The 22691-nt window shown below is 42.6% G+C and overlaps 2 protein-coding genes across 2 annotated transcripts in view; one reads left to right on the forward strand and one right to left on the reverse strand.

Moving 5' to 3' along the window:
• Positions 1-4894: 4894 nt before the first annotated feature.
• Positions 4895-14480, forward strand: RFFL (ring finger and FYVE-like domain containing E3 ubiquitin protein ligase). Its single transcript, XM_009885135.1, has 6 exons — positions 4895-5085; positions 9308-9712; positions 11620-11703; positions 12067-12274; positions 13591-13614; positions 13892-14480. Exons 1-6 carry the CDS (start codon positions 4900-4902, stop codon positions 14071-14073), a joined length of 1089 nt encoding a protein of 362 aa, XP_009883437.1. The 5' UTR covers positions 4895-4899; the 3' UTR covers positions 14074-14480.
• A 2946-nt stretch (positions 14481-17426) lies between these two features.
• Positions 17427-22691, reverse strand: part of LIG3 (ligase III, DNA, ATP-dependent) — a 15240-nt gene continuing 9975 nt past the window's right edge. The window contains exons 15-19 of the mRNA XM_009885137.1: positions 21825-21899; positions 21085-21231; positions 19840-20014; positions 18820-18911; positions 17427-17981 (exon numbers count right to left, since the gene is read on the reverse strand). Of these exons, the coding sequence (XP_009883439.1) occupies positions 17748-17981; positions 18820-18911; positions 19840-20014; positions 21085-21231; positions 21825-21899 (723 nt within the window). The 3' untranslated portion in view covers positions 17427-17747. The remainder of the gene's footprint in view (positions 17982-18819; positions 18912-19839; positions 20015-21084; positions 21232-21824; positions 21900-22691) is intronic.

Here is a 22691-nt window from a genome sequence, read left to right on the forward strand (position 1 = left end):
AATGAAGATAAAACTCCTCCTTCCCAAGAACAAGCCCAGCATGATGATTGCCATGTGGGTGGACGTGTTTGCTGGTCCAGGATAGGGTGTTTAATCTCGGCATCTCCACCTTTGGTGAAGTTCCTTCTCCCTTTGCTCTTGCAGATGCTTCAAGCACAACATGCAGTTGGGATTTAGGGCAGGTACTTTTTGGCTGCCAGAAGTCCTCTCTTGAGCGCCTGCCATATAGATTTCAGTTTCCCAAAACCATGCTCAGCTGTGTAGTTAAAACAGTTATTTTCTGTTATTTTCTGTGGCTCCCATTGGCCGATTATGATCCAAGAATAATGAAGACTGCTGCTATCAGTAATGCCTGTAATGTTAGTCATACCAGGAAGTCAACATCTTTTATTCAAGAAGTTGTTTGAGAATTCCTGACATCTACAGTGTCGTTAACTTTTCCAAACCTACATGTTAATACTAGTCAGGTTACTGTAAGTGTTTACCAAGCCCTGGAGCACAACAAAGAAATAGCTCTTTCTGCTGGTAAATTTTGTGGCTGGGCATTTATTTGTGGCTTCGGTGTAATCGGGGAGCTCCTTGCGTGTAAAACGGCTGTTCATCTGCAAAGGGTTGACAGGCTGTACGCAGGGCACTGCTTCCTAGCTGTGATGCTCAAACTCTGTCACATCTGTACCAACAACCTCTCTGTCAAAGCATTGCCTACGGGAATTACCAGTTTCTGGATGGCGCTGGCTGCATTGCTCTGAATGAGTAATAAAATAAAGAAGGGGATAATTAGGCTGTAGCAAACATTGTGAAGATAACTAGAAAATCGCCATCCTGAAATTTCACTGTGAAATTCTGCTTGCCACTACCAGTCCTCTCCCACCGGCAGTGCTTATTTCCGCGGGTCTAAAACTGATGCTGTACAGAACAAAGGAAAAATCCCTCTCGAAGCTGAATCTTACCTGCATTTCTAGTCTTTTTAGTGCGGCTGTTGGGCAGATACAGAGACATTTTAGCATCTTAAGCCTCAGTCATATCTGCTTGGTAGTATAGCTACCAGCTAGCAAAGCTTTGCCGTGTCGCATCCATGGCACATTTCAGCCTGTCAACAGTGTAATTCTTGCTTTTCAGCCATGGTGATCCCCTGGGAATTTGGAAATGGTAGCAGAAATCTACAAAATCAGTTGGGGCAGTGTTGACTGAGATGCAGAGTGTGATTGCCACTGTATGGGCAGAGGAGGAAAATCTTGTGAGCTCTTTCCCTGCACTTGGAGCAGTGTAAGCCGCAGCTGGAGCAGGCTGCGGCATCGCCCGGGTGCTGTCCCCGACCTGTACACCATATTGAGAGACGATGCTTGCTGGCTGGCAGGTACCTCTCGCTGTGCCTGGAGGAGAATCCGGCTTTGCGTAAGAGCTGAGGGTGGCACAAAAGCAGCGTGGGATGCCTGCTCCCAGTGCGAAGTGCCTGCTCGGCAGGAACCCACCAGCCTCACGAAATGCTGATGGAGAAGTGAGAGCTGTGTCTGTTTGTGTGGCTACCGACCATCAGCACAAAGTGGTTTTCAGTGAGGCATCTTTGTCAATGTAAATGCTGCACATAGACAAGCCCTAACTTTAACTTACACCTATACGTAGAGGTCCTTAACTAATTAAAACCTGACATACGCTGGGACAGGCTGAAGAAGTGTGCCTGTGTTGCAGGAATGGCTGCCGTGTTTCCATGTGCTCCTTTCTCTTAAAGATGGGACATATCTTTGGAAAAATGTTACAGATCAGAGGACAGTCCTGGTTATTAGTTGTTTGTTTATGGACGTTTCCCTTCCATGCTTTTGTAGATGAGCAGGATGAAGGTTCTACTAAAGCAACATCTGAGCCTTTTGTCAATCGTTTCATTTCCTGGCAATTACACAAAACTAAACTCCAGCTGAATGCTGAGTTCTGTCTTACTTTATCCTGGATTGTGCACGCCCTTGTGTTTTTCTTCCCAGTGTTTGACATGTTGCAATGTTCCAGAGTGAATTAGAGGGCTGTCTTTTTTAGGAAAACAAAGTTTTGGGGGCAGGCGGTAGCATTTGTGTATTCTGTTACCGTGGGTGGCCTTCAGTTCGCAGGGGTCCTTGAAACAGGAAGAGAACTGACTGTGGACGCAGTTTTCTGCTGCTGTGGAGGCTGTGAATACGTGTTTCACTGTGCAGCTTTCATGGTGTTTAGATTTGCAATTCCTAGGAACAAATTAAACCTCCAAACAGCATAGTTTAAAGTAGAAATTTTTGCAATAGAAAGGATGCGTTCACTCCTGAGTGGAACCAATACCTTGAAAATAATGTGCAGAAAGAAAAAGAGTAATTATTTCTTTCGTGTATGATATCTAAAGTATGTGTTTTGATTGCAGTGCAGAGGTAATACGAATGCATGGTACATCATTCCTGTTCATGGAATGCTTCTCTCCATGTATTTATTAAGTGATAATGACTCCTGCTTATGCAGGGTGAGTACCAGGGCGTGTGAAACTAATGGTTAGGCTAAGACACTGCACTTGTGCCATTCATGTTTTCAGGCTTCAGATCCCTGTGTGCCAGTAAGAACTTTTACTGGTTTTCATTGATTGTTGTTTATGTTTATAAATAATAACTGTGTTTAAGCTTATTGTCTTCTGACACCAGGTTTTGTACGCAGGGATGTAACATGAATCAAAGTTCTTGGTGGCCTAAAGGATCTCGTTGTTTTGCTGTGTGTCGACTATCCCGAGTATTTTCTGTGCAGAGCACGCATGTTCCTGCCAAGGTAGTTTGCTGTTGGAAGCTGCTGGGGGAGCACAGCTTTTTGTGTCTGAGAATAGCTCCAAGTGATGTGGTAGAAGGATGGTCAAGGCACCTCCAAAATTTTATGTCAGCGCTTGGTGAGAGGATTGTAGGGCATGGAGAACATACTGATGCCGCTTCGGTATTGTGATTTTGATAGGACGAGGTGTAATGGCTTCAAAGGGGAAGAGGGGAGATTTAGATTAGATATTAGGAAGAAATTCTTTCCTATGAGGGTGATGAGGCACTGGCCCAGGTGGCCCAGAGAAGCTGTGGCTGCCCCATCCCTGGAGGGGTTCAAGGCCAGGTTGGACGGGGCTTGGAGGTGGCCCTGCCCAGGGCAGGGGGGTTGGAACTCGATGATCTTTAAGCTTCCTTCCAACCTAAACCGTTCTATGATTTTCAGTGTTTGATAGAATCAGCGTTTGATGTCTTTGATATCACAGATATAATAATAGTCTTGCGCTCTGTTTCTTTCTGCCGTAGCTTTGGTTGCCCCTGTCCTTCCAGCAGCCAGCTGGTGCTCCTTTTTGTCTGTTACTGTTCTGTTATTAGAGATGTAGTTTCCAGTCTAAATGCGATTTACACTATAGCATTGTGCACATCAGTTACACTAAGAATTGTTTATCGTGTCATTGACTCTGTAGATTTTCACTTACACATTAAAATCTGCTGAGCCTGCAGGGTAGAGCTTGTTGGTAAGCTCACCATTGTGGATTTTGAAAGGCATATGTCCACTGCAGTGACAGCAGGAACTTTGACGAGCCAAATTCAGCTAGATTTTGAAAGGATTAAAGATGCCACTAAAGCTACAGATACTGGAACTGCACCAAACTGCAAAAGCTTCCCAATTCAAGTACATCAACCCAAAAGACTTAACATAGCTTAAAACAAAACAAAACCAAACCCAACAGAGCGGTATGTTAGTATATTATACCAAATAACCTTTAGGACTCATACCAGCCCCCTTCCCTTGGGAATCTGGAGTTTTACAGTGGCAATGCTTATTGAGGCAAAAGAAATGAACTGGTTGTGTAGCTGAGAGATGTTTTATTTCCAGAAGTTTATAAAATCGAGCAGTTGCTGAATGCTATCAGCGATGGACCTGATTTTTAAGACCTAAAAGAAACATAGCCCAGGAACTACAGTGTGAGTGCAGAAATGCAGAGGAGGCAATTTGTATTCTGTTTACCAGTAAGCGATGACACATGGTGTATGCTCTAGAAACTGAATGCCCAGATGAATTCTGATTTCTTTGTAAACTCCCGAAAGCAAGTTTCTAGCAGTGTGTTTCTGGAGTACTGCTGCATGGGTGGTCTTAGAAGACTCCAAAACTGTTGCATTTTGCACTGGACTGTTAGGATTTTAGGTAAGTGTATATATATCATTATTTGGCTTGCAAAAAACCCCAACAAGTGATTATGTGTCTCGGATGCAATTATTTTCCCAAGTAAGTTACCGGAAGCTAGTATTTGATTTTTTTTTTTTTTTAAATGTTACTGACATTTACTTGCTGTGGGATGATTTAGCCTTGTAATGCTGCAAATTCAGTTGAGAACTGGCATATACTAAATCAGTGGCTCCACTGTCCTTTTGTTTTATCTTTTTAGATTTGTAGCTGCAAATCCGTAACGAGATTTAGAATAAAATTGAAGAATAGCCATCTATGATCTTGCTGCTGATTTTATTTAAATAACACGAGACATACTTTGAGCTTCTGTTTGCTTTTTCAGATGCACAAAAAAAAAAAGTGTATGTTTATGTGGAATAGAGACAGCCTGTTACAGCCAGCTTGATCGTAGAATCTCATCCAGGCAACTGGAACATAAATTTTATCTTCTCTTTGCTGTAATCTCTTAACTCTAAGAAATTCCAGTAATAACTATCCTGAACTTTGTTATTTCTCACAAAAGGCATACTATGCTGGACTGGGTGTGTGGTTTTCGCAAGTGCTTGTAAGTTAGAGGAAAGAGCAAAACTTAAAAACACACTGTCAAAACTGAATTGCTGGTGGGAAATTTAAATATGCATTTTATGCTTTGTTCTCACTTTAGCTGACAGATTGTTTCCCATGTAATTTCTAATGTGTCTCTTTTCCACTTCAGTTACTATGTGGGCAAGCTGCTGTAATTGGTTTTGTCTGGATGGCTCACCTGAAGAGATGCAGCCACAGCCGCAGCAGGGAGCCGGAGCCCAAGCCTATTCCAATCCCGGGTACAGCTCCTTCCCTTCTCCCACTGCTGCCGAACAGAGCTGCAAAGCCTGCGGGGTGCACTTCGACAACTCCTCCAGGAAGGTGAGTCGCAAACATCTTCTCCTGCGCTGCTGACTTAGGGCAGCGTTCAGTTTGACTGCAGTATGCCATCTGACTTCCATTTAATTACAAAAAGCCAATTTGAAGAGAAAGGGGTACATGTTAGAGGCCTCTGATTTGAGGATATACCATATGGGAAAAGACAGCTTGCCTTTGCGAAAGAATGACTAAGGACACAGAAGCAATTAGCAGATGTAGTTAAAGCTGACTGGAAATGTGGTCATTAACCTTGGCTTTCCCAGGCGCTGAAAGAAGAAAGCCAAACTACTTCTGATCACTTAAAGGAGCACCAGCTTGGACATGAGTTTTAAAATTTGTTATTTAAAAACATTAATGTCCCTTTTTTTTTTAAAAAAAAAAAAAAAAAAAAGAAAACGTTGTGGCAAGAAGTTTAGTGCTTAGTACCACTGCAGGTATGTGAAAACATACTGGCTGATTGGGGCTAGGTAAAGCTCTGGTGTGCAAGTTGTAGAGGATCTGCTGAAGCAATTTAAGATGTTTCTGCCCCCAGCACACTTCCCTGTTTTTCTGCCGGATTTGGCTGTCAGTGTAACTGGGGCAGCAGAGTACAATGTGTGCTTGTGTCTCAGCTGCTCCCGTTCAGTGCAGACTATCAATGAAAATGAGTTTGAGGTTTATATTCTGCATTGTGAAAGGGGGCTCTGAACCCTTTCTTCCACCTTTCTGCTGCCACCACAACTACTGAGCAGTAATCCCTGGGACTGACTTGAGCTACTTGGCTACAGGTGGCAATGCTTAAACAGCTGCAGGAAGGTCTGCTAGAGCTTATCCAGCAGTGCTTGGTCTCCAGAAGCGAGCTGAATACATAATTTATAAACCACTGACATGCTTGTAAGCCATGTTAATTCTTTAATTCTTGATATGAACCAAGAAGCGTATGAAATCTCACATTGCGGCAATGAAAGCACTGAAAACTCTGCATTCTCTCCCAGGAGAGGCAGTACCTTTGAACTGTAGTGTCCAGTTAATGTTTATGCTGAAACACAATGGATGAAAATTAATTTCCTTCCACATTGGTGACCTTAAGGAAAACCTATGTTACTTTAAAAAAAACCCCAAACCAACCAACAAACAAAGAAAATCCCAAAGAGCAGAATGAGGGTATCTTAGGTACTTGATCTTTTATTGTAGTTGTATTTTAATTTTCATATAACATGGCACCTACTAAAAGGATTAGGGTAGGGTACATTTGAATGGAGTATGTACTTACAAGATGCTTTCAAGTAACTGTTGGAGCATCTTTAAAGGATGTAAAATTTAATCACGGTAGCAAAAAATCTCAAGAGTTTTTTTGTGTTTTCCTTCTCTTAGATGACTTTTTGATCTTGGTTTTCTGCAGCAAACTGATTCCACAAAACCTTTTAAATTTAAAACAAGTATTCTTCATTTCCCTCTCTAATGGTAGAAAGCTATGGCAGGCATCCTCCGTGGGTATGTCAGATTGTTATTCCTTTCTCCCCCGTTTTCTGATGTCAGTGCCTTAAGTTGGCTGACATTTTCAGGAAGATGCTTTCCTTTGCATACTTACAGAAGCAGCTCCTGGCAAGACAGAGTGTAAGATTTAAAAAAAAAAAAAACAAAAAAAAAAACCACCAACCCGAACAACAGTAGCTGTAGTGAAAGCTTGAATGTTGGCATTTCTTCATTTTATCCTGCACACAGGAGCCAAGTGTATCAAAGTCCCATCCTGGTATCTCTGGGAGACTAGCTGTTAGAGCAACCAACCAGGAGCAGCTTCCATTCTGGACAGACTTCTGATTCCAAGTATTTCACTTCTGTTTGACCATCCTGTGATTGTGCTGCCAGTTAGTAAGCATCATTCAAAAGTAGTCTGACCTTTTAGTAACAGGTTTTAATTTACAACAACATTTGAAACTAATCATTCTGAAGAGACAGGGGTCTTCAAGCATTGCCCTTTCAGTTAGAGTTCAACGAAGCTGTAAAAGCTGCTTAATACTGAGATTTGGCAAACAGCTTCTGTGCATGTTTAAATACTTGATGCTCAGATACAGGCTGGGGAATTTTTTTTCTCTGAAGATGAATCCTAGTGGGGAACTGATAAGCCAGAGACATGGCTGGTTTTATTTTGACTTCTCAAATGTATCATTTGATAACTAAGGCAGACTCATATTATTACTGTTGATCTCTTGCAAAGAACCCATGATGGATCATGCAGTCCTTGTACTGTGGTTGCTTACATGATATCTAAACATGTAAGTACTCAAATAGGGGTTTTCTGGCTGGAAGGTCCTTGGCCGTACAGTGGTTCCCTTTGGAGCCAGCTGGACGGTCTGCAGAGCACAGGGGAGGCATCCCCCTGCCAGAGTAAAGCAAGGTTGGTTGTTTTGGGTTTTGTTTTTTTTTTTTCCCCCCTCAGTTCTTCTGGTTTCTCCCCTGTCAGAGATGGGTGATTGAGAGAGGGGAAAGTGTTGTCAGTGGGGTTCTTTTCCATTACTCTGCCTTTGTGGAACATTTTTTCCCCTGCTCCAGACACATGCACAACCAGTAGCTCCTGTCTCTGCCCTGAAAATTTCCCAAGGAACCGTATTGCTCCTGCAATCGTAGGGTCAAAAAAGTCAGTTACATACTAATGTTTTTTATAATGACCATGTTAAGGAAAACTTCTCAAAACTGGATGGTATGTGGAAATTGCCCATCCTGTGTTGCTTTGTGATTGATGAAAGTCACTTTTACTTGGCAGGCCCCCAAACAGCAATTTTGAGACGCAGTTTCAAGTTTGCATGACCAGAGAGTCTCTCTGCGGTAGAAATTTTCATGTCTTAAAATGCTTAGGCAGGAAATTGGGATTCTTTCCACTAACTGTCATTATAAGTCTATTACAGGGTCTAAATGAGAAGTCTGTCAGTTATAATTGTAAGGGTGTGCGTGGGCCAAGGGGGCTGCCAGGCTGTGAAGGGGATCACAAGGAGCTTACGTAAGCAAGTAGTGTATTTACACCTTTTAAAACATGAGAAACATCTGCTTTCTTTGAACTGTGAAGTTAAAAATGTTGTTTAATCACTAGAAGCAATTAATGAAACTTTTTTTTTTGTCCCTGAGTTTTGTATTTGTTGCTTCTCCAACTCTGCATGTGTATTTTTCCTTGCATAGCTCTGAAGGGTCAGGATTTCATAGAGATGCTTGTCTTCTCGGAGACTGTGAATTAGCATTTTTAACCAGCACTAAAACCAGTTCTTTCTTCCCTCAGGACTTTTTAAAAGGCGCATAATGCGGCTGTTCTGCTGCTATTCCTATTGGAAAATGTAGAATTTGACTTTCCAAAGTGTTGAACAGTCAAGTTTCTGCAGAAGTCAACATGGACTGTGAGTGCTTGGAACTTCTGAAAATCGAGCCCTGAGTGACCAGACCAGAACAGAATAAAATACAAACATTAAACAACAGAATTTAATCTGTAAAGTTTTTAAACATCTGGGGCCTAATATTTCCAAAACTTCCAACACTTTCTGTCTAGCACCTAACTGGCATACAGCCTGCATGTTATTTTCAACATAAGCTGGCTATTTTTGTTGTGTAAATAAATGTTGAATTCTTTGATGGCTGTCAGACACTGCAAGCCTTGCTGTTTCCTTTTCCTCTTACGGTGAGAAAAAGATTCATTTAGTGATTGCAGCAAATTGTAGTGGAAAAAAAAGGGGGGGAGGGAGGTTTCTCATAGTAAGTATTAAATTTATGCAATAGAGAAATGGTTTTAAGTACTTCCCTCCAATGCTAGAGCTTTCTTAATGATATTTCATTGTTTTATAAAGCAATGCACAGCTAGCTGTAATTTACTTGAAAGTCTGCTGCCTCATAGGTATCTCCTGGTTTCATCTGCGGCTTAAACTGGATGAACAGGTCTGGAATAAGGCGCAGAAAACTCCTGTCATTTGAGGGAATTGTTTAGGAATATAGTACTTCATTCTGAGTAAATGTAGTGTAAATAGTGCTTTTTTAAAAACTATGAAGAATCTAATGATCTGCTCATGGGAGCAATCCTTTTCCTCATCTAGGAACATGAGTAACATACTTCGTACTTTTTCATAAATTAGGTTTGGTATGCTTTAACAGAGGCTATTACTTACTTTGGCTTCCAGACGGTAGGGGAACACTGCCTGCAGTCGTTGTGTACCTCTGTCTCAGGTCATGGTGGACTGGTTTGATTCTGTTCCCTTCTCTTTACCAGCACATCTGCTTGGACTGTAAGAAGAATTTTTGTATGTCCTGCTCAAACCAGCCGGAAGGTGGTCCTCTTCTCTGCCATCTATGCCAGCGTTTCCGAGCCACAGCTTTTCAACGGGAAGAGTTGATAAAAATGAAGGTGAAGGATCTGCGAGACTATTTGGCACTCCGTGAGATTTCCACAGAGTTGTGTCGTGAAAAGGAGGACCTGGTATTGCTGATTCTTGGCCAGCAGCCTGTCATTACCCAGGAAGATCAGATAAGAACAAATCCATTTAATACTAGTGCCTCTGGACAGCCAGACTTTGTGATTCTCCCACCAACCAGCATAGCATCGTCTACCTCACATGATGCGTCTCCCGTGTCTGCAGATCCCATCTCAAGTTCGCCAGCTCAGGAACATCAACAGGTACAGTCCCTAGCCAGAAGCATCTTTTGCAAACTCATTCATTTCTTGTTCTGGATTAACTACTAAGGTGTTGCATGAGGTTTTCCAAGTAGATAATGTGCCAAAAAAATTTTACATTAAAGATGCCTGCTTAAAAAGCAAGGGGGGCTTCTGTTTAGAACAGATGACAAAATACTTCAGTTGCGCTTCATACATGCTCTTCTCAGGTTTTGGAGTGAGGACCTCACATGTTCCTATAGGATAATTAGGAAAATAAGATGAGTTATTTTACACTGCCTTGCTGCTGCACCAACTCTGATGTGCCGTTCCATTTCTACATTAGTGGAATTTAATTTGGTGGGCAGTGTTGAATGCACTGAACCCTCACTCGGAGAAAAACATAACTGGTTTGAGATGTGTTTTCTCTAGTGCTCTGGTCCACGCTTGCCATTGCCGCTAGATGCTCTTGTGACTGGTTCCTTTGGTACTTGGTGTCTGTGTTGGTGCAGAGATCTACCTTGTGTGTTGATGTTGACAACTTTCTGACAGTTCTATGTAGGTGTTAGATGAAATGGTTATTATTGTTCTCTACTTCATGTGCAAGACAGCAAGCACAATTTAAAGTAACCATGGGTTTGAAACTGCTGCAAAAGATGATTGTGAGGTGGGTGAGGTTTTTGACATCTCCTGCACCAAGATGAATAGAAGACAAAACCCAAGGCTGTTGTTAGTCTTCAGTTTATGATGAACTCTGCAGTTCTGATGAACCCTGTCAGGGGCATTTGAGCTTAATTATTTTTTATTGACTTTGCTTTGTTTGTCTTTCTGCTATCTGGTATGGGAAATTTACTCAGTGTTTGACATCTGCTCCGAGTTCTATTACTAAGTTATTAGGTGTATTCAGTTTCCTGCGGACCAGAGCTGTGAAAGTATATGTACCTTCTGCTTCCTCAGCAGATGCATCTAGTACAAAAGAGTTGTCCTGGGAGGATGTTTATTACAAACCATTAAAAGGCCTTTTCAGGCTTTTGTTTTCTGGATATTGCCATCTCAGTTTTTACCCGCATGTTCAGCTCTGTCATCTTCCCTTACGCACCATGGTACTTTTCAGCTTCTTGTCTCGACTTGCATGAGATCCAGCTACATTTCAGGCTCTTTCATCATTATTGTTATTCTTTTGCATTGTAAATGTTAACAAGTTGCCACTTAGATAAGTAGGATGGTAACTTTACAGTCTCCTTTGTCAGTAGGGATACCACAGAGGGGAATCCCAGCTGCTGAGGGCAAGTCAGCTAGAATTACACTGCAGTTCTTTAGTTTTATTAAGTGCTTAAAGCAGCTGCCCCTGCTCGTTCTCCAGCGTTGTTGCTGCTGGTCCTTCACTTAGTATCGCCTATTTGTCTAGTCTAGAACCCACCTGAAGAGGTTCTTCTCTACAGTTACTTTGAAGAAGGCCTGGAGCCTTTGAGCTGGGTTACAGAGGAATATTATACAGAGCCTTGCACAGATACTCGATGTGCCATCAGAGCTGTGATACCACACAATGTCACACATTGCAGCCACTTCAGTGAAGGATTGCATATATATATATATGTGTGTGTGTATAATTTTGGTCTCCACCTGATCCAGCCTCACAAGAACATCACGTGGGATTTTGCTGTGCAAGAAGTCTATCAGGGTTTAAATAAAGCAGGGCTTTAAAGGGTCAGATGTTGCACTTCAGTTTCAAAGAGTTTTGCTTGCTTAAAGTTTATTTGTTTTTATAAGTCCTGCACAGAAGATAGTTCTGTGAGTGTGCCTGGCTTTTACCTTGTGCTACAGTTCATCCTTCCAGGGGACGTGGTTTGCAGCTGTGCTGAACTGTTGAGCTTATTCCCTTTGGACACTGAGAGATATGCTGTTGGTGAAAGCTTTGTTTCCTCTTCTAGGCAAACGGTTATGTGCCTCCCAGCCAAGTCGGTATGACAGGAGTTGAGAATGCAGCAGAAGCACCAACAGAGGAGGAGACACAGGTTTGTGTGTCCTGGAATTAGATGAAAAGGAATACCGAGTTTTCTAGGCTGTTATTTGCTACCAAAGAATCATTACTGCAGAGAGATGGGTGGCTAAACAGTAATTCAAACTGACCACTGGCAGATCCAATCAACCCCTTTCTTTGGCATGATCTTGTCCTGGTGTCACTTGGACACTATAATAGAAATCGTTTATTTCCATCCTAGGACTTGTGTTTCTGATAGATGGAGGAATTCACAGAGTAATCACAGTTATATGTACATCCAAACTTGAATTCCTTCTAGTGCACACGTTGGAAGTTGATTTAAATTGTAGCACAAGGTGTTGAGGGAAAGAATCATTCCATCTTTGTTCCCTTTCAGTCTACCGACTCAGAAGATAACCTGGTGCTGGGGAGGAAGGCTTCTCTCTCTGATCTAACAAGCATTGGAGACATCAATGCGCTCTCTGTGCGACAGCTGAAGGAAATTCTTGCTCGCAACTTTGTCAACTACAAAGGCTGCTGTGAAAAGTGGGAGCTGCTAGAGAGGGTGACTCGTCTTTATAAAGAGAAAGACCTTCAACATTTAGGTAAGAAACTTAGCAAACGTGCTTGTTTTCCGGGTTTTTCCTTTCTACGGACAGTTGCAGAAGGGAACAGAACTTATATTTCTGTTTCGTGCAAGTGAGGAGAACAGAGGGAGTGCTTCTGACACACAAGTTAGAGTGAAAGTAGCTTAACTCCACTCACCACTGTGTGTAGCTGTTTCAGAGGAGAGCATTATGGTAGCTCTGGAGAGTGACTTCCCTGTAGTAGCAACAAATGAGAACTGTGCACCCTTCATCTCAGGATTCTGTATAGTAGTGGCAGATCACGCTGGTCACTGCATCACCTGCAGAACAGCTGATGTGGGACTGTAGACGGATGACTGTAAATGCTGGGGTGAGCCCTTAACTATTGACTCACGGGAACTGGCAAAGCGAGCAGGAGAATGCTCTGCTCTAGCTGGAAAATGCCACCAAAAAGCAGCCAGGCAATTCAGAGCGAGCATGTGCTCAGTGCCAGTGGCTCCTACTGCTGAACAGTTGTGGTTATCTGGGGTTTGGCTCTGTCCTCTTGATCACGAGAGTGTTCCTCCTGTGCACTACCTGCTCCTGCTGGGCCTGCACAGTTGACTGATGAGGGGACAGTGGCGTGATAGAGGTGCACAGAGAATGTATCTGGCTTGACTTTCAGGTGCCAGTTTGCAATTCTAGGTGATTAGTTTAAAAAGTACATATACTTGTACATTATTTACAAGAGAAACATACTTTAACGCTTTGATTTCATATATAGGTTTGTTTCTCAGTGTTGTCCAAAGTGGCATTGTTTTCTAACAATGCACGTCTCTCTAAGCTTTGTCCTCTATGAATGAGAAAAGATTTAAGACAACTGCTTTGGTTTTAATTCTTTCACTGTTATCTTATGCTTTTAATAGAATTTATCCTTTTCTCTTAATTACTGTTGCTTGTGCATGTCTCAGCTGTGCTCAACAATATTGGTGAGATTACATAACACCAAAGAAATTGGCACAAAGGGCTACTGAAAGTGTGGTTCTAGGAAGCCAAACACTGCATAAATTCCAAGACTGTCTTAAAAATGGAGAAATCACTTCAGATTGTTGCTTGTCTTTGTGAAGCCTTAGCTATTGTGGAAGCTCGGTGAAAGAGAAGGTTTCTTGCCAGTTGAACAACTCAACCTGATCAGAGAATCAGCTTGAACCTCTGCATGGGGATAAGCAAGAAACAGTCTTGGTTTAGTAATCTCCCCTCAAGGCTTTCATCTCCTGCTTAATAGTACCACTTGAGTAAATTTTTTCCCAGCTTCTCTTATTCACACCAAATAACTTTCTCTTCTTATGTTGCAGTTTCTGACACTGACGATCAAACTGGTAAGTGACATTCTTAATGTTGCTTCAGTTGCCTCATTGCTAAGAATCTCAGTGGTATTTCTGTTTTTACGACACACAAAATACCGTGTAAAAACTAAAACTTTCTGCTCCTCGCCAGATGGAACAGATCTATCCACATTAGTGTAGAAGCAAGGGGAATTTTTGTCAGACCTTCAGTGTACATTAGGAAGCCCTTCAATAAAGACAACTCAGAGATTGCACAAAAATGACATACCTTTCCTTCTCTTGTGCAAACCGTGGTCTCTTGTTTACTCAGGTGGCGCTGGGCTCTCTGGCACGGAGGACAACCTCTGCAAAATCTGCATGGACGCACCCATCGACTGTGTCCTGCTGGAATGCGGCCACATGGTCACTTGCACCAAGTGTGGGAAGCGGATGAGCGAATGTCCCATATGCAGGCAGTATGTGATACGGGCTGTCCACGTCTTTAAGTCCTAAGTGTGTGTAAGGAAGACTGGTGATGCCTTAAAGCCTCATCTGCTGTTAGAGGGATGGTCAAAATCCCTACAAATAGTTAGGTCAGAGATTAGCGTATGGGCCCTGCTGGAAGTGAGGGAAGGATGAAGCCTGGGGAAAATCGTTCTTACTTGAGCCGTGCCTGGCTGTGTGCTTCCCACTATCGTGCTTTACACCACAGTGCCTGGACTCCCCGGAGCTTACTGATGGCAGCAGACACAGAAATCTTTAACAACCTCCATTCTAGAATAACTTGATCCATTAGTGTTGGTGACAGATGGATGCTTGGCTTTCCACCACCAAGATCAGATGCAGAGGCTTTGTATTTTCCCCTGAATAATAAACAAAAGTGGACTGGGATCTCAAAAAGGGACATTTGTTTTGCTGCTGAGGCTATACACCCAGGAATGACTTTATTTTCAAAGATTAAAATTGTACTGTGCTTGTTAATTTTGGTGGTTTTCTTTTTTAATTTAATGTTAAATTTTTATGCTTGCAGGACAGGCAGACTGCCTTGATTTCCATGTTCAGAATAAGCATAATTCTAGCCTAGTGCAATTGTGGAAAAATGTATCATTTTATTTGAAGATGGACTTTGTATTACTGGAAAATGGAAGGGGAATGAGACTCTGTGAAACATACGGCCTTACCTTGTGTGGTGGTGGTTTTCTGTTTACATGCCAGCCAGAGGGAGATTTCTAGTTTGACAGTTGTTGATTCCTTTGACTTCACAGGCTTCCTTACAGTATGTGCCAGCAATTGTTTTAAAACTGAACTGACTTCACTTGATTAAGGAATTACGAATCTAAGGCTTGAGGCTTTGGAGGGTTTAGTGTGCAAAACATACAGCTAAAGAGTAGGAAGGATTCCATTTGCTACACAATCGTATTTAAGTACAGGTGACTTTTTCTTTTTTAGAGGGGAGACATGAAAGAAAGCAAACTGGCTCCCTTGAATCAATAAGATGAGGGATCATCATAGCAGGTGCTTCTGTTTCCTAATCAGCTTCCCCCTTATCCTCCCCTTCACTCAACTTTACAGTCCTGTTACATTCAGACTGCTTATCAAAAGCAATTTATTGTGTACTCTTTCTACTTGTGAGGGCGGAGAAGAGCTTCTGTGGTCTGATACATGATGATTGCAAGCCCTTACGGCTCTCCTCATCTGGAAGCCTTGCTAGAGAAAATTGTAACACGTATTGTTCCCTCAGTGGCCTGCAAGCATTCAGTCCGCTCGGCTGGTAACACAGCTAAGTTTCAGAATCTTGATGCCTTAAGTTTTCTGCCACTGTGGGACCGCATACTTCACTTGTGAAGTTGAGTACCTTCTGCTGCAGGTTTTCTTCCTGTCTACAGCTTTCCCTTTTATGGGGGGGGGTGATCACTTAGTGTTCAGACGGAATCTCTGCATGGCTGCCAGCGAGGAACAGCATCAAAACCAAGTGTCCACTTACAGCTTCTGGAGTAGTGGAAGTGCAGTTACAGAAATGAACACCAAAGCCATCTGCTTTTGCAATAAATGGTAATATATGTTAACAGGAAATTAAACTTCTGTAATCTTTAACATGGAATAGTGCATCAGTAGCAACTCCTCAACTGGCCTGGAGTGGAGGGTCACGTTTCTGCAAGTTGGAATGAAAAAGGACTTAAGATGAAGAAATCTGTTACTCGGTAGGTAGCAGAACCTCTGCACTGTTGAGGTGGTCTCTGAACCCCACAAAAATGCAAGAGCTGCTGAGGTTTATTGAACTAAAAATTTGGAGTTTTACCTAAAAATCCTGGTCAACTTCAAGGCACCATTTTAAAAAAAAAAAAAAAAAAAAATTGCAGGTAAGCAGTAACTGTATTTACTCTGCAAGAGGTTCACCGGGACCTCTTTAAGAGGTACAGGAATACACACACAAAGTGTTGAACAGCCTCATCTAGTAAATTCACTGTGAAAATTCGTGTTGTCATATTTTTCAATAAACTCAGGGCTGGGGGAATTTAGCAGGAAGGAGATTATTCCCCTGTGGACAGATGTACTTTTACTTGTAGAGAGTAGGCTTATTTTCTACAGCAGATAAATCAGGTGTAGATCAATGCCTGAAATTTTAAGAATTGAGAAGATGTACCCACCATATGACACTGAAATGTGCTTTCTGAAGGGAGGACTCTTTTTTCTTTTCTTCCTGACTACAGTGTTTCCCTTGCAAAAACGGATTTGCTACTATGGATGTGATTGTTATTAAAGGAAAATCAAAACCTGGAGGAAACTGATACATGATCCAAAGGCATATAATGACCTGAACTAATAAAGAAAATGGAAATATTTATGTGCTTTATGTACACTGTACATAGTTTAAATATTTTAAAAGTTAATATTCTACTTGAAATAGCATGTTATTCTCTATTAAATCCTCTTGGTACTATAATGCTTAAACTTACTAGTTTTGGTACAAAAGTTTGGTTTATAATTTTATAATAAAGTTGAAATGTGATTTAGTTAACCTTGTTTTCTGCCTCTGTTGCCAACAGGCTAGGAGAAAGCAGAGATCCTACAGCTACTTCTGAACTTCAGCCAGAAAAGGCTTGGGGTACCAGGTGCTTACATATCATTAGAGGATGGGGTACAGGTACAGAAGTTGAAGTAAAAAAGTTACCTGAAAACACTAGCGTTTTAGCAGTACAGTCTTACCTTTGTGAATATTACAAATTTACAACATTACTCTGTCCCCTTGAGACTAAGGGAACCAGTGAAGTGGGCAACTGACTTTTCCTTTCATAACATACACCTGCTCTCAGCATACTCATGCAGAGTTATTCAGCAACTGCACATTGTCATTTGCAAAGTAATTATGTTTTAGAAACAGGGGTTCATTTTAACTTATCTTCTTTATATCATTAATATTCAAGTACTTGCAGTAGTTTTGACCAACTTCAGATGAGGAGGGTCTCTCAACTATCCTAAAAGATCCAGATGGCAGAGTTCTGAGCTTTTCCTTGTTGAAATACGTAGAGCAGAAGACATGAACAGCATATTCTAGAAAACAAACACTCCAAGGGGATGCCTGGATAATGCTACAGCAGTTGCTGTAATGGAAGCTTATTTGGTGTCCTAGTTTTAATATGAAACCTACAGCAGGGGTGTAAACTGCTCCTGGATACAGACCTGTACTGAACATTAACAGATGAGAAAGAAAAGTCAAAAGGAGGATTCATGTCCTTCACGTAAATTGTAGCCATGCAGCAAAATTATTCTGGCAATACAGCCACTAGTTTCACATCCTTGGGTGGTCGGTTTTCCTGTCCAGCACAGAATAACCTGTGGAAAATAAGTCCTGACAGCAAAGGAGAAACTGCTTCAGTTTTATTTCTTTATCTATAAAAATACCCAAACTTTAAAAACCCAAGGAGACTAAACCAGCACCTATATAAGTGCAGTGGTCTACATTATGGGCAGAAAAATGGATTCAGCAGTGACATTTCTTCAGTGAGTCGTTTTAATTCATTCCGTAGGGTCGCTATGGATCTTAATAACTACCTCCGATGGACTTGGGCATTTTATTTCTATCCATGTCTCCACAGAGGAATCTCACCATTTCTCCCACCTACCTAGCTCTCAGCTGTTCCCTTCAGGGAAGTCTTGTGTCAAGACTGGTCAGCTGCCCCACACTCCTAGCATGGGGCTACCAGTCTCCGTTTCCGGATGCATTCCCAGATCCAGTTGGGAGACACACGCTTAGCACCGGGGTTCTCATCAATGTCCCCTATCACATGCGTTGCTGAGGCTGTGTCAAACTCTTCCACAAGATCCCCATCGTATGCTATGAAGTACCGCCGAATTTTGTCAAAGTCCTTCACAGAGGGCGATAGGTACAGCTTCACACCTGTGAATATGTCCAGCAGTGGCTGCATTTTGTGAAAGAGGATAAGAAGCACAGGTTGGGAAAAACATTACATTGGTCTGGAAATTACACTAAATTCTTTGAGGCGTAAACGAGTCCATTCACAGTTCCCAAGGTTATCACTCTAATCCCACACCTAATAACTGTAAATTGCCCTTTGGACCGCCATTAAATCATACCCAAGAGCAACAGCCAAACAGTTCCTCTGAAAGCCAGATGTTACAGCTGAACAGTGCTTCCCTAGCTAAAGGGAATTATTACCCCATCATTCCCCTTGGTGGTGATGCTGATGTGGTCCAGTAAACACGATCTTAATGTCTCTGCCTTTACAAGCTGGTGCTTCTTAGGTAAAGTAGAACATAACCGCCCTGGGAGGGGGCTTGCTGTTTACATCAAAATAGCTACTCCAGGCTTATCGGGAAACTATAGCTCAGTGATTCTTAATACACTCCTACAATCTGCTCCACAAAGGACTAGAAAGGACAGTTCTCTGCCTTTACAGCTCCCAACTCTTCCACGTGCAGCAGTCAGGAAGAGCAGCCGCTCAGCCATCACAGCACTTTGTGGAACAGGACACTGTTGGTGGGTGAAGAGAGTATTGGCCTTTAGCAGGACAAACCCAGTTCTGTCAACTCTGCAGACTGGCAAGAAGAGCTGCAGCCATTCGCTTCCTTTACAAGGGCGCTTGTTGCTGCTATTTCTGCCTTTACATTTCATTTTAATTTAGCGTGCTGCTACAGGGAGTTTTCAAAGACTTTCCAGATGGAAGGCAAAAGTGAACACAGTGGAAACTGCCTCAGCTTCCTCCCACCCCAAAGCGGTTGCTGTCCAGCTGTACATACCTTTTTTCCATTGTCCTCCATCTCAGATGCTTTCCTCTTCTCCCCTCGTTTCTCCTCTGATTTTTGAGGGGATCCAGTGACTGCTTTGCTCTCTAAAAACAAAAAGGTGTTTCATTTGTGCTCTCTGTCCAGATACTGGTTACATATTAAATTGGAGGGAAAAGAGTGAAGAGACTAAAAGGGAAAAGGCTTCCCCCCCGGCCTTTCTGGAAAATCCGTGAGTTAGAATGTACCTAGTAAGACAAATTTCACTACTGCAAATGGCCCAGGGCACCTTTCCTGCCTCATCTCCAGGATGCTGCTGTTCAACGTCCCTCCTTGCTGTCACCACACTGCCTTTTTGAGACTGCTCAGAAATTTGCTTCACGTTATTCCCCAGTGAGAAAGCACTGGTGAAGCAAACTCATTTCACAGCTTTGTAGTTTACTACCTGGAAATCCCCTCCACCCAGGTGCCCTATTTATATGCATGAATTTAATCCAAGTAAAATTAAATACTGGGTTCACGGCCAAAAATGTCTAACCAAAGGGCATGTGATCTGCAGGAATGGGAGCAGTAGGTTTGCTGTTCAGACCAGTCTTATACTTACAGCTAAGGACCTTTATCTACTAAGATTAAAAGGGACTGCAGTCCCAGAGAAATCACTCCAAAGGAGTTTTGGTACTAACTATAACTGAGACTCTGCTAGGTAAAAGATACGTGTTCTAGACAGCATATAGTCTCAGAGAGCTTTTATTGTCTAAATAAGCTGCCCAAGCACCAACCTGAACAGCATCATCAGTGCTCTTTCCATCTTTTCTCAATGCCAGCACACCTCAGAGCTGTGGCCCTTCAATCCACGCTACAAACGACACATGCCAAACCAAGGGTCTGAACAGTTTTGCCCATTAATCCTGACGCGCACGTGAAAGCTGCTGTGGGATCTTCAAGCATCTGACGGAAGGCAAAGATCCAAAGCCAGCCTGCCCCAAACGCAGAGAACACACCCTGAGGCTCCTCTCCCTGCAAGCACCATCTTACCTTCCGGCTTCTGGGCTTTTGCAGGTGACTTGCTCGGGGGAGTTTTAATAGTGCTGTGTGGTGTGGAAGACCTGGAATTTCCCTCGTTCTCTCCACTGCTGCCAGCCGTGGACTCATCTTCCTCCCCAGCAGCAACACTGAAATCAGCCTTCTCTTTGGAGAGTTGGTACAGCTCCTGTCCCACCAGAAACAAAGCACTGCCTTTAGCCACAGTGAAGTCTCTGATAAATGCGTTGTCTCCTCTTGTTTGTTCCCCCCCTCTTGAAGTGTTTGCTCATACGCTTTTTCTTCCTGCACTTTTTTGTAGCCATTCTCCTGTCGACTTTGATCACGCTCTCTGCATCCCACCCAGCTGCTTGACATTAAGGGAGGCCATACAGGGAGGTACCAAGAGCCGTATTTACATGATCTACTACAGAGCAAGACAGACTACCTCTTGAGAGCCTGCCTCCCTAGCCTGAAAAATGAGCAATTCCCATTGCTCGCTCAGGGAAGAGTCTGTCTGAAGAGGGTATTTTACCTTTCTCTCCCCTATCTGCATAGGGAGCCAGAAAGACTGCTGGGCAGCAGGTGGGCTGAATCACTCCTTGCTTCGATGGCACAACCAGCGCTTACATCTGCTGCCAGTATCCCTGTAGGCAGCGCGAAGACAGCCCAAACGACAATAACTAGACGGAGAACAGAGCTCATCAGCAGCTGACTTACTGCTGGGGATGGCAGCAAGCCAAGCGGTTTCTATCAGCAAAGGAGGCGCAGGGGCTGTGTGGGGTGGGGGCAGCCCCAGGGGTCCTGGCTGACTGCCATTTGGCCCCAGTGCCCTGGAACTGGGCCAGGCTACCCTCTGTCACTTCCCAGATGCCTCCCCTAATCTCAGCAATTAATGGGAGACCGAATGACCATAAACACTTAAGAGAATAAAGGTCACCTCTTTCAGGAAGGAAATTCCTCACCATGAAGGCTGTTACAAGCGCTGATACAACTAGCTGCCAGCACAGACTTTCCTGAAAGTGCACAACACAACAGCTCAAGAGACTCGAGAGGCCCCATGAAAGAGTAAGATTCACATCAAAATTATCCAGCAAACAGCCTGAGCCTAGAATAAATGGAAAATGTAACATGCCACTATAGGCACCAGTTGGCAAATACCTTCACACCATACCCTGCTATCAGAATTTGTCTTTTTAAATACAGATTGTCATCAGAACTTATTCTTGAACACGCTGCAGACATACTGCGTTAATTTACCTTAAGCTGCTGGAGGTTGGTGGCTGTCTTCCAGTCTTTGTCATCTCGAATGCGGGTGCAGCGAGGGAAGCGAATGGAAATCCCATCTGCAGTGTGAGCTTCAGCTTTGGAGAATTCAGCCCCTGTGATCTCCCACACTGGGGCTTTCTAAACACAGCATTGAGGAAGTCACGTCACATTCCCGCATTGTATCATGAACTAACTCTAACACATCTGTGTTCCTCTACTTCTGCAGTAACCGCCCCCTCGCCCCCCAGCACACAGAATTCCATATACACAAACCTTCTTGGTCACATTAATTAGGAAAATTTTATTTCAGCAAGTCGGAGATCCTCATCTAATACATAATGCCAATTTCTAAATAACACCTTTTCTATCAATCAGACATACATGGCGCAAAGCTTACTGATAAATTTTGTAAAACTACAGCAACTTTTGGGTTACAGTGGTGCTTCAACTGTTTTAAGTCAGATTTTTGATGCCTCAAATGTAAAGAAAGTTCACTTCTGGAAGGCACTTAATGCACAAGAATATTTCCCAGAAGTGCTGCAGGTATGATTTCTTGACGAAGCTCTTAGCCTCAAATGCAGCTGCAAGATTCAGAGATAAAAACTTGTGCTTTATTTCCTGTTGCACATATGAAAACTAATCTTGTAACACAGACAATTTGTACACTCAAATGTAGTAGATTGCTATATCAGGGCTGGAAAATGTAGTTAAATGACTATGATGGCACTTACCTTTGGATCTGGGACAATGAAGTCTGGGTAGTAGATTTTGTTAATTTTCAGCCACCTTGGAATTTTACTAGGGTCCTATTAATTAAAAGCACAAAATCAAAATGACAGCCCTTATGATCATATATGAACCTATTTCTATCAAAGAAGTGGCTGAAATATAATCTAGAAGTAGATTAGCATAGGTATTACATTGCCTTTGTATGGATGAACCTTGCTTTAGCCTGCAATGCAAGGTACACTGATCCGCAGCAGTTTCTCTTATCTAGAGAATCACAAAAATTATCTGTAATACAGCTCTCAGTTACTGTCATTCTATATGTAAAACAATAACATCATTGCTCCAATTGTGATCATATAAAACTACCCTTTTTTTTTTTTTTTTAAAGATTCCATAACCTTAATGCAGATGGCCTTCGGGATGTCAAGTAAATATTAAAATTCAGCTCTCTGTTTATTTCTCAAGTCTTGAAAAGAAAGATTCCTCACCTAAATAAGTCACTCACAAAAAGTCTTACAACTCCAACAGGTCAGGTTATCTGGCCACAAGATCATAGTCTGACGAGCATTTCTCAGGCACAGCCCCATCTAGTGACTGTCTTCACCAGTTGCAATATGCCACAAAAAAAAAAAAAAAAAAAAGGTACTTGCTCTGCTCTTCCCAATAAAACTTTGTCTTAGCGGGAAACAGATGGTGCCTGGCTTCCCACTCAGTGTCGGAGTACAAATCTCAGGCAGTGCCTCGTCTCAGGAGGTGGCTGCACCTTCATCTCATTTGTGTGAGAGCAGTTTATCTGCTTTAACTCTAATTGAGCCCCTGCTCATTCCCAGCAGAGCACTTCACTTCTGCATTTAGCCAGCACCTCAACT

This window comes from Charadrius vociferus, unplaced genomic scaffold (assembly GCF_000708025.1).
Source record: "Charadrius vociferus isolate BGI_N301 unplaced genomic scaffold, ASM70802v2 scaffold54, whole genome shotgun sequence".
NCBI lineage: Eukaryota > Metazoa > Chordata > Aves > Charadriiformes > Charadriidae > Charadrius > Charadrius vociferus.